This window comes from Conger conger, chromosome 5 (assembly GCF_963514075.1).
Source record: "Conger conger chromosome 5, fConCon1.1, whole genome shotgun sequence".
NCBI classification, from domain to species: Eukaryota; Metazoa; Chordata; class Actinopteri; order Anguilliformes; family Congridae; genus Conger; species Conger conger.
This window is the reverse complement of record NC_083764.1, coordinates 19,915,013-19,926,107: the sequence shown is the minus strand read 5'-3', so window position 1 is coordinate 19,926,107 and position 11,095 is coordinate 19,915,013. Positions and strand designations below refer to the sequence as shown.

The 11,095-nt window shown below is 42.5% G+C and overlaps 2 protein-coding genes across 3 annotated transcripts; both read right to left on the bottom strand.

Moving 5' to 3' along the window:
* Positions 1-46: 46 nt before the first annotated feature.
* Positions 47-8,036, bottom strand: bpnt1 (bisphosphate nucleotidase 1). Of its 2 annotated transcripts, none has more exons than XM_061241320.1 (9): positions 7,881-8,036; positions 6,310-6,437; positions 5,221-5,325; positions 4,815-4,922; positions 4,520-4,568; positions 2,677-2,768; positions 1,960-2,157; positions 1,024-1,129; positions 47-565 (listed from the first exon to the last, which is right to left on the bottom strand). In XM_061241320.1, the coding sequence occupies exons 2-9, from the start codon at positions 6,427-6,429 to the stop codon at positions 414-416; spliced, it is 930 nt and encodes a 309-aa protein (XP_061097304.1). In that variant the 5' UTR covers positions 6,430-6,437; positions 7,881-8,036; the 3' UTR covers positions 47-413. The 2 variants fall into 2 exon arrangements, with proteins under 2 accessions (XP_061097304.1, XP_061097305.1); XM_061241321.1 differs by lacking the exon at positions 7,881-8,036 and adding an exon at positions 7,192-7,326.
* Positions 8,037-9,504: 1,468 nt separating this feature from the next.
* Positions 9,505-11,069, bottom strand: saysd1 (SAYSVFN motif domain containing 1). The gene is made up of 2 exons (XM_061241775.1): positions 10,740-11,069; positions 9,505-10,399 (listed from the first exon to the last, which is right to left on the bottom strand). The coding sequence occupies exons 1-2, from the start codon at positions 10,944-10,946 to the stop codon at positions 10,091-10,093; spliced, it is 516 nt and encodes a 171-aa protein (XP_061097759.1). The 5' UTR covers positions 10,947-11,069; the 3' UTR covers positions 9,505-10,090.
* Between the last annotated feature and the right edge of the window lie 26 nt (positions 11,070-11,095).

The following is an 11,095-nucleotide window of genomic DNA, read 5'->3' as shown; positions in this document are numbered from 1 at the left end:
CACCCGCAGCACCCTGATCGTAATGAGAGGAGAGAAGTCACATACGTTAATAATACAAATTTAATACAAATCTGGACCTTTATTCATTCATAAATATTCAGACCCAGTTTAAGCCTAGTCCTAGACAAAATTAATTTCTGAACGGAGATTCTCGATACAAAACTCAATTTAAACTAACCTTAATCAGTGTCTTTAAAGTGGCTCATAACAAATCACAAAAGCATAAAGTTAACAAAATACCAGTATTCCAGTGGGCGATGTGTGCTATTTAGCAAATTAGCAATGCCACGCGATTCGTTTCTTGTTTTGCTGCACAGGCTACGATTTCCTAGCACATTAGCCTAGCTCCAGGTTAACCGGGAGGCGGAAGGGAGCCTGTCCCGGCCGCCCCCGTCGCCCTGGCTGTGCGTGGCTCAGTCACAGGGCAGGGCCTGCAGTACAGACTGGGGCACTCTGCTCCTGTAGTACTCATGGTTGCGCAGCGCAGCTAACACCCCGGCTGAGTTCATGTGCTTGACGTCCGCGTCGTAGCGGTAAGCCTTTCCGTGCATGTCCGTCAGCTTGCCTGCAGGGAGAGGGAGAGGGAGATGGCGTGATGCGCGAGTGCCACCGTGAAGCGGCCCAAGGCTCAAAATACGTCAAACAAACACTTCGCTGACGCACTGTTGGCTCGCACATTTGGTGTGAGATTCATACTAGAAACACTGTTGTCTTTTGGATCAAATTTTTTTACATTCATTGTCTGCCTACTGCAATGTCATTTAACATTAAAAGGTACAGTGGCTTTATAAAGTATTCAGACCCCTTCACTTTTTGCACACTTTATTGCCTTATAGATTTAATTTTAAATAGATAAAATTCCCATTTTACCCCATCAATCTACATTCAATAACCCATAATGACAAAGTGAAAAAATTATTTTTGAAAAATGTGTAGCAAAGAGGTGTAGAGTGGTGAAGAGAAACAGATGTATGCAGTATATTCAGCCCGTATTCAGAGAGTAGTAGGTCAACAGATTCTTACCCCCCACGGCGTGGAGAATCGCTTCAGTGGCACACGTGTCCCACTTCTTACAGCCCGGACTGGCAAAGACGTAGGCCGAGGCCTTCCCCTCCACCAGCTGGATTATCTACAGAGAGAATAATGATAATGTTTTATTTCACGTGTATTTATTTACAGTCTATCAAGAGTCTCTGCTCACTTTACATACAGAATCTTTAAAAAGAAAAAAATGCCACAAACTTACTTTAAAAAGAAAAAAATGCCACAAACTTACAACAAAAACATGCACAGACATAGAACTGGACAATAAAATTAACCCAAAAAAAGAGTAAAGATGATGGGTACATCTATAAAAATTGCAGGTTCAGAGGTCACCTATGTATAACTGCCTTTAATTTGCCTTGCAAAATGGCAAGATGATTGCTTAAACACACCGATAAATACTGGATTACATTCATGATTGCTTAAACACACCGATAAATACTGGATTACATTCAAGTACTGTTCACTATGTTGAAGCACTTCACAATGAAGGAGAAAACTCATCTTCCTTCATTTTGTGCCTAAATGCCCACCACAGATACACTTCAGAGTACATTAAGCCGATAGGCTAGCTAGCAAATAATCTTGGGTTACCAGATATTGGCCCGGTTTCACAGACGCAGATTAAGCTTAGTCCTGGAGTAAATTGAGTTTTGAATGTTTGTCTTGAGTTTTTTTTATACATCTAATCTCAATTCAGAAGTGAATATAGTCTAGGACTTGGCTTACTCTGGGTATGTGAATCTGGCTCCATATCTATGAAATCCACTTGATATTTTACTGAGGCAGACAACTGAAATGATCCCTTTCCAAAACTAGGATGAGATAGACACCTTTCTATGAATAAAAAACATGGATTGGCTGAAGTTAACACCAAGAGGCAGTGTTCTCTCCCACACTCTACTATCTACTGACCTTATTCCCAGCCCCGCCCACCCTGATGACATCATGGGGCTCCATGGCCTGCACGCAGTCCATCACCACCTTGTTGCTATGGGAGCGGGTGGTCGTGATGACGCGCCGTCCCTCGGGGGCCTCCTGCAGCTGGAAGCCGAATGCCCCCAATCCCACAACTCCCCACAGCGTCCTCCCCAAGGTCGCGCCCGCCCCAGCCTGGGCAGGGAGACCGATGACCGAATTTTACTGAACCGTAAAATTCATTCATTAGGGGTTGTCCACAGAGTGTACCGCAGTGAATACACTGGAGAAAAGAATGTCAATTGTGCTGAATGCTTACTTGGCCCAGGTAGAGGAATGTTTTTACTGAATGTACAGTCGCAACAATTACACTGAGGTGGAGAAAGGAAAATACCCAACGCGCTACAAGCCAGCTAAAAAAAAAAGATCAAATTGGTGCACTACAAGCAGGACTATACAAGACTCGTTACCGGGACTACTGCACAGAGACTAGGCCGAAATAAAGACACGGTGGAGCAAACAGAGGCCAGAGAAATGCACTCTCTTTAACGGACAGGGGAGACTGACGTTTCGATGTCAAACAGAAAAAGGAAAAAAAGGAGGAAGACGTCATTTGACACTGATCATTTGTCTATTATATATCTTGGTCAAGTCTAAGTCAAGAACTGTTACTGAATTTACTGAAAAGGACTTTTTTTTGCTGAAGTTCACTACCTGGTAGTTGAAGAAGGGCTGATTGATGACCCCGGCAATGGCCATCCCTTTGTATGCAATCCCAATCAGCACAGTCACATGATCCAGGAGCCCTTGGACACACAACAAAGTGTTGTTGCTTTGCTGCAGACAAGACACCTCATACTATATCTCACAAATGCTGCACGATAGCTAGCTCAAGAACATAATATTAACAAGGAAATGAGCTGGTAATCATATACAACATCAACACACAAAATAAGTTTAAATAGTTATAGCCACACCCACACACTGGATAAATACCACAGCAGCCATCCTTATGTCCCCAAGTAGCTGAGTTGTCATCCATTTCATTGAAAGATTTTACCATACCAACTTGTCAACTGGGTTCATTCCCAGCACTTTAAATAATTTCATTTTAATCCACAGGAACATTATGTGCCATATGTGGTGTCCATGCGCTACGTTCAATAAATGTTTCCATTGCATAACTAACAATCAGTCTTCTTACACTGTTATTCCCTTTGCAGCATTTCTTGGCACAGAATATTTAGCCCAGAAACACAATGCACCCTCTACATACCGTAGTAGGCTACAACAATTCTAAGCATGTGTAATCGTATTGTTTAAATAGTTTAGCATGCAGCACTGCTCCTCCAAGAGAAGCAAGCCCATTTGTTAGAAGGTTTTAATGCCCATTTGAAATGAAGCCTTTTATTTCTTTCTGTTAATCCTCTTGTATTTAAATTATACAATTTCAAGTACATCTCTTAGTTATCCAAGAGCTGTGATGTCTGTGTTACTAAATTGTAATCTTTTAGAAGAGCCCTCCCTCTCTTCTACTAATGCCGTTTGTATTCGGAGTATATTGAGCCCCTGCTCCCTGTCCTTTCATCCGATTCCCTGTGTACCCGCACCCCTATCTTCTGTGCCTCTGTCCACTTCCCTCTCTGTTCACCACAGCACCCTTGCCCTCCCAGTATGTTTACGACAGCCCGCTCTCCACCGTGGCCCAATACCCAACCACTCCGCCTCCACAAACCGCTGTCCACTCTCAAGGCCTGTTTATGATTAGGCGATGTATGATTGGATGGATCTTGCTACATTGCCACCAACATTACATTATCGCTGTAAGTATAAACTAAGAACTCATCACCAAAGTAGAGTCATTGCTAGCTCAGGACATGGAAGCTAGTTAATGACACTTCCCTAAAGATAACTATAGATGTGAACGTTCTACAATAAGGTTGTCATGACAGTTGAGCCAACAATAGGGTCAAAGTTCAATACAATTTATCTCTCAGCGATGGGCCAACGATGATAGTGATATCAAATCGTCCATCGTTTTAGTATCAACCAAAAAGTTGTTGTGGCCGACCATCAAATGTGACAATTGCTGGTGGCAATGATCATACATTGGCAAACTATAAACTGGCCTTCAGTTCAGAGCTCACCACCATACAGGTATGCTAGCACTGGGCCAGGGCTACACAGACCAACAACAGGTCAAGAGCAGATTGCTACACACATTTATGTTGGCTGCTCAAATCAAGCAATGCACAGGTAGGCATCTTTCATCTTTTGGTTTGCAGGGGTGGTGGACGGTTGAGAGACAAAACGGAAATATTAGTTTAATAATAGGAGAGAAACAGACTGCAGTGAATATGAGGAATGGAGGGCACTGTTCTACATTCAAAGTGTAATGAAGGGAAAATAAAATACAGCCATGCACTCCCAATAGAAAAAATAAATAGGAACTATGCCCCAAATAGAATCTGTCTGCTTCACTGAGTAAACCGTGTTAGTAATGACTGACAGCGAGTGGATTATTTCAACCTTTAAACACCAGGGACAATTGGCTCACCTTCAGTATACTCTTTAGTGCCATCCAGAGGATCAACCCACACTACAACCTGAGAGAGAGATTCAGCATTCAGAGCACTGTACACTGTGTTATACTTCACACACATATCTACTCATAGCATGTGCTTTTCTTTCTAAATCAGCATATGTGGAGTGCATACTTTTCCACATGACTGGGTACAGTATGTGTACATGTGTATTCAGACTTTGCTGTGGTAGTCCTGCCCCCACAAACAATCTGTAAACATCTATGACCCAATATTTCCATTGGCTCCCTCCCACTCAGCCACAAGCACCTCTTCCTCTTTAACGTTGCAGTATTCTGCCGGACAGGGCTTCTGCAGGATCTCATCGGCCTGGCCGGTCTCGATGAGGTCCTCTCCCACAGCCTCTTGCGGCAGGTCCTGCGAACGCAACCATCGAGACAGAGTTTGGGTGGGGGAGAGACTCCGGTCCAAAGGGCAGGTAGATACACCCATGATTAAACATGCATAATGAGTTACACACACCTTGGCCCGCGTTGGGTCTGATAAACCTCAGGTGAGGCGGAGATCGACAGTGCTCCCATTTTTGGAGCATTTGCTCCTGAAAGGAGCACAGGTACTAATTGGAATGCATTACTAAGCTCCTAGATTTTTCAACTTCAGATCACGCGTGAGCCCTGTATGGCCAGAGGTTGGTCGCACATAGGCTCAGGCTCACCTCCTCTCCGATGATGGTAATGTTGGGGAACTTTCGCGACAGAGAGGCACAGATGCTCTGCTGGGCCAGCCGGTCAGCCATCGTCTGCAAGTCGTTGGCTCCTGTCTGTGCACACGGACACGCCGAGAATCAGCTAAGACCAATGGCATCACTGACTTCGCCAAAAAGGGACAATACCGCTTCGCAACGTAACAGACTGGTCGTGACCTTGGAATTATAAGGTTCCATCTGCTTTCTGAGTAGTTTTGAGATATCAAAGCTTTCATACCCTAACACAGCAAACCTGAAATGCAGGGCTGTTCTTCATAGATCAAAATGACAGACACCCTAAAAATACTCTGAATGTACAAAACCAAAATCCAATCAAATTGCCCAATAATCAACATTACATTACATTACATTACGTGGCATTTAGCAGACGCTCTTATCCAGAGCGACGTACAACAAAGTGCAAATCAATCACAAGAACAAGTGCAAAAGTAGACCTGAGAGGACAGTACAGTTCCGAGTCCTAGTGCAAACATACAGAAATTCAGAACCCTTGAAGAGTACAATCAACTTTCAAACTAGCATACCACAGTTGGCAGCTAGAATACAACAACAGCCAATAAAAACAACAATACCTATACAAGTAACGATATCTACACATAAGTACCAATACGGTCTAAGGCTAATCACAGTGATTGTGAGTTGGGGAGGGAAAGGTGTAGCCTGAAGAGATGGGTCTTCAGTCTGCGCTTGAAGGAGGTCAGAGACTCTGCCGTTCTGACATTCACTGGGAGGTCATTCCACCACCGTGGCACCAAGACAGACAGCAGTCGTGAACGTGAAGTGCAGGTATGGCGAGGGGGAGGTGCCAGACGGCACAAAGTGGCAGAACGGAGGGGTCTTGTTGGTGTATAGGTCTTGATAAGGGATTGAATATACACAGGGGCTGATCCTTTAACTGCCTGGTATGCGAGCACCAAAGTTTTGAATTCTCGAGGTCACAGCTCACTGGTGTACTAACCCATCCAATAAGCTAACCCATCCCACTGATAACTGCCCAAAACTCTCTGCCTTCATGGGCACCCATACTCCCCCTCTTACCTTCTCCACAATGCCGAGTTCCCCGCTGCGCATCACTTTCCTCACGATGCCCGCGGCCCGTTCCGCTACACTGAAGGCCGAAGCCACCAGACGCATCACCAGAGCTGGGCTGCCTGCCATTGCTGAACCTAGGAGAGACGCACGCAAAAAAACAGGAACTGAGAAACTGGACTTGAGCGCAATAAGTGTATTACCAGAGCCCTGGCATATCAAAGATGAATTGCCATCCAAGCAGAAACATGTTCAGCCCGTGAGAGAAGTGCTTTACCTTGACACTGGAGAACAGAAATGACAATAGTGCCAACCCCTCATAAATAATCATGTCTTCACACAAATTTCATCATGCTCCAGTTTCCTAACCATCACTTGCTCAACACACTATTTGTTATGAAGGCTTTCAGACCTGAAAATCTGCTTGCAATCATTTGAATCTGTTGATTTTATTTTGATTGTATAGATCCCTAATAATCCACTTTTAACACAAACCTAGTGTATTATTCCCAATAAATCAGAAACATGTTAAGGTATAAACAAAAAAGTTTGGTTGATCAATAGTGGCCTAACCTAATTGTATTTATTCAGTTTATGATTATGTTAAATCTGGTATTACACGAATCAGGTGATAATAAAGGTACGTTCACGACGTCATTCAGATGGTTCCGACACAGAAAACATGTAGCCTAATCACTCAAATTTTCCCACTCCTAACGAGGGGTAGGTGGACAAGGGGGAACGTTGGTTTCCCATGGCGAGGACAAAGCAGAGCTCGGTAGTGCATATGATTGAAGAATGAAATTGGAATTTGTCCGTCGGCTGTATTTACGAGTGCATAGCTACAATCCCTAAACAAAAAAAGAAGAAGAATGGAAGCTCGTAACGTACCAAGCAAGTTTCGCAAGATAGCCTAGCTCAGGGGTCGGCAACCCTGGTCCTGGAGAGCCGCAGGGTGTGCTGGCTTTCGTTGATACTTGGCATTAATTGATCAATGAAAGCCGTTGATTGCACAGTTAACTCACCTCACCTGGTTTCTTGGGTCTGAATCGGTTGCTTATTTTAAGGTGGAGACGAAAGCCAGCACACCCTGCGCCTCTCCAGGACCAGGGTTGCCGACCCCTGGCCTAGCTATACATTACAGCGACTTATTCGTTGACAACGTATTTCGCCTTTAACAGGCTAAACATACATATTGTGTGAACAACGACGACAGTCATAATGATATAATAGCTAGTTAGCTATGGCGTTCTTCGTTAACTCCCTACTAATCAGGTGATTTAATATAATTTCCCACAACGTTACAAATGAATGAATAGTGCACAGCTTATTATGGTTCACGGCAAGCCATGTGGCCAATTTATAGCATGCCAGCAAAGTTATCGACAACGCCAGCTATCTGTTTAGCTTCGCCAGTTACACTAGTACATTGAGCAACTTAACGTTAGCTAAGTATGCATCTAGTAGGCATTTGATTCAAATTAAAAAAAGAGACTGCACGTAAAGACTCGCGGGCGTACAACTGAGTAGAACAGAGATGGTCCAGATATACAAACAGTATTAGAATAAGTTAACGTTACACGATTTGTGGTGGTCTTCTCGAATTATCCGTTTGTAATCAGGAAATTATAGTGGAACTGTCAGCGGTAGATCCATGGGGTAGATCAATAAAAGCAGCGGAATCGGAAGCGGGAACTCAAGCTAGCGATATTTGCGCCTCCCAGTCGTGTTGCAAATGTAGCAACTTTATGGCCAGATTTAGCCACTTTTCGCTAGCTCTAGCAACTCACCTAGCCACAGTCCACACATTTAATCATTTTTTTGAATGTGCTCAGGAGGCTATTAGCAAAGTAAAAAAAAAAAAAAAAACCCAATATAAATCATTCAAAAGTATAAATGATTATATTTGTATTCACTGCATTTTACTTCCACGACGTTATCTACTAATGTTTTACTACTTGGCTACAATTGATCAGAATTAGCCTAATAAGAAAAGTTTCATTTTTGAGGTATGCATATTTGCCTACTTGAGTATTTGCATTGTTGTTGACTTTCTGTTCAGTTCACTTTTTTGCAAAAACTAGCAATACAGTTTTGAATGCAAAGATTATAGAATGCAGTGCGGTGACATAATTTGTGTCTCAACAGTTGTGTCATAACATTATTTCACATCATTTGGACAGTTTTTGAAATCAAACTGGAAACACTGGTTGTGCTCCCAGATCAGTGGATCAACTCCCCTTTACCAAGCAACCACCTACTGCCTGTTGATGTTGTAACTTTATGTTCATCTTTATGTTCGTCTTCTTCTTTTAATTACCCATGAAAAAATAATTAACATGTAACAATGAAGCAGAATGTACCATAACGAACTTGATCTGTCACTACAGTCAGCCTTTTTGATGGTGTTGCAGTATCAATAAACAATCTAATTGAGATTAGAATTAAGGAACTTACTGCATGCCAATGAAGAATTGAGACACCGTGTTCTTGTGTGACAATATGTGGTCAAGAACAGGAAAAAAGAATGTGAAATTTTAGGCAGGAATGGTAGCTTGCATCACTCCTGCTATTTCATCACACATCTCCCAAGAGAAAAATAATCTTGTCATTGGTTACACCAACATCTTTACATCCTTTAAACGGTGTTGTAGCTTTCACTCTGCTAATTTCATGATCTGAGAATTTGAGTTGTGTCCTATCTGTGTTCTGAGTAGTTTTGAACTATTGAGCTTCAAAGATTCCAGAGTGAATGGGCTCCAAGCAGATAGAACCTTTTAAACTGAGCATTTTTTCATACTTTTTAAAACAATATTTTTGTTCACACATATATTTAGTGCCATATGAACAACATATTTATGACACCAACTCATTTTTGTCAAAGATGTCAGTAAGAACCTTCTAATTCTCACTATTTCCTGATTTACTGGTCACCAGCTTCTACACTGCTACTATTGTCATGACATTCTCAAACATTGACTAAATGAAACTTGGTTACTTTTTGAACATTTATCTTCTTTTACCCCTGCACCACATTTTTCAGTAACCTTCCTTACTTCTTCAGAAACTCCTTTTTATATATTGTGCATCTCCTCAAAATATTTGTTTACCTACAGAGGAAACCAATGTAACTTACTGTAGATTCACTTCATTTTAGAATCAGCTGCATGGGAAAGAAAATGTGAAGACCAAAACCTCAGCTCCTTGCAGTTCAGAAAGGTGGTTACATTTATTACACATTTAAAAACATATCCAAATGTGTTGAGTTTTTATTGTTTTCTTTCATCAGTGCATTACCCATGTCCATTGTTCTAATGGTTAATAGTAGTAAAACTGTATCACTGATTCAGAGTTCACCCCGTTCATATTATATACATATTTACCACAAACTCTCCAGGCCCGAAAATCTACACTCCCATGAACAAGAAGCAAATGAGAATGACCTAGCTTCATTACATTCTACAAATTACACATGTGCACCTGCATGGCCCTCCTACACCTTAGCCACATTATCTGCACAAAACGAACTTTGGCATAAAAACATGGATTCTGACATGCAACCTACTTCATTTAAATTTTTACCAGTGCTATCTTCAACTTCCTATAAAGCCCTCTGATGATACTGGCAAGAGCAGGTACCAAAGGCCCAGTTTTGGGTTCAGCCATAGGCGTCTTGCTCAAACCAGGAACGGTAAATAGGCATTAAATATAACAACACATCATCTCTTTCCGTGGGCAAGTCATTGTTCCTTTTTCCTGTCCTGAGTGTCAGGCTATGGTCTTAATTTGGCTAACTGTTAGCCAGTGGTCTGTAGCCCATCTCTCCCTCCAGCTGTTGTGCTGTGAGTGTCCCCAGAATAGGCTGACAATCTGGGTTAAAGACAGAATAGGCACTGAGCTCTCCTGGCTGTCGTTCGGTGGGCTTTCGCAGACCCTCATAGAGCCAGTAGAAAAGAGAAATGAGGAAAAAAGGTAGTCCAAAGCCCAGTTCAGAGAACAGACCAAGCAGAACCAGCCAAAGCAACACTTTAAACAGGGTGATATTCGTCTTTCCCAACCAGCGGCCCACAGGACTGTCCATAAGCCAGGAAGGGATAACCTTAAAAAGGGAGACATATTTAGTTGAATTTAGTGTCACTTCTCTTGACAGCAAACATCTTATGCATATTTTACAGTCTTGTGTACCATTCCAACGAAAGCAACATTACATAGCTAGCTAATAAAAATGTATAAAGCATCAATTAAGAGTAGGTTACTTAAAACGAACGGTCGATATTGACATTTGTATCGACTTCCTGCTTGCTTCGATCGCTAGCTTGCTCAAAGAAGCAGTACTTTCTTTGGATGGTATTATTAAATGGTCTGTTGTTTATTGTTGTATCTTATTGTGTAGCATTCCTACGAGAAACTGATAGTAAGTTGCATTCCTCAGATCTCACCCGAGATCCTTCTGTTGTTACGACCACCGGAGAGCTCTCAGTTGTCACTGGTTCTTCCAGTTTGTCCATTTTGTTCGTTGGGGGTACAGGGCTATGCGACTTGGGACTTGATTCTGATTGTGCTTTAGACTGATTTCCAATGACTTCGCAGTCCTTAGCCTCCATGGCTCTCTTTCGAGCTCTGAACTCCGCCAACTTCTGTTCCATCTTATCACAACTTAGCTACATGGCAAGTCACAAGACAACAGGAATTATGGCGTGGCAGTTTCTGCGGGGCGGATGTAGCTAACTCGGATGTAATTCTGCGGGTCGGAACTAACTCACTTCAGATAAACATGCAGCGCCATCTATCGGCA

Bases quoted from the DNA above. Each gene is read 5' to 3' on its own strand.
- saysd1 (XM_061241775.1), bottom strand. From the start codon at position 10,946: ATGGAACAGAAGTTGGCGGAGTTCAGAGCTCGAAAGAGAGCCATGGAG. The intron at 10,400-10,739 runs GTGAGATCTGAG...TCCCTTTTTAAG, and splicing joins TAACAACAGAAGGATCTCGG to GTTATCCCTTCCTGGCTTAT.
- bpnt1 (XM_061241320.1), bottom strand. From the start codon at position 6,429: ATGGCAGGCAGCCCAGCTCTGGTGATGCGTCTGGTGGCTTCGGCCTTC. The intron at 5,326-6,309 runs GTAAGAGGGGGA...CCGTGTGCACAG, and splicing joins AACTCGGCATTGTGGAGAAG to ACAGGAGCCAACGACTTGCA. The intron at 1,130-1,959 runs GTCAGTAGATAG...TTCTCTCTGTAG, and splicing joins TGGGCGGGGCTGGGAATAAG to ATAATCCAGCTGGTGGAGGG.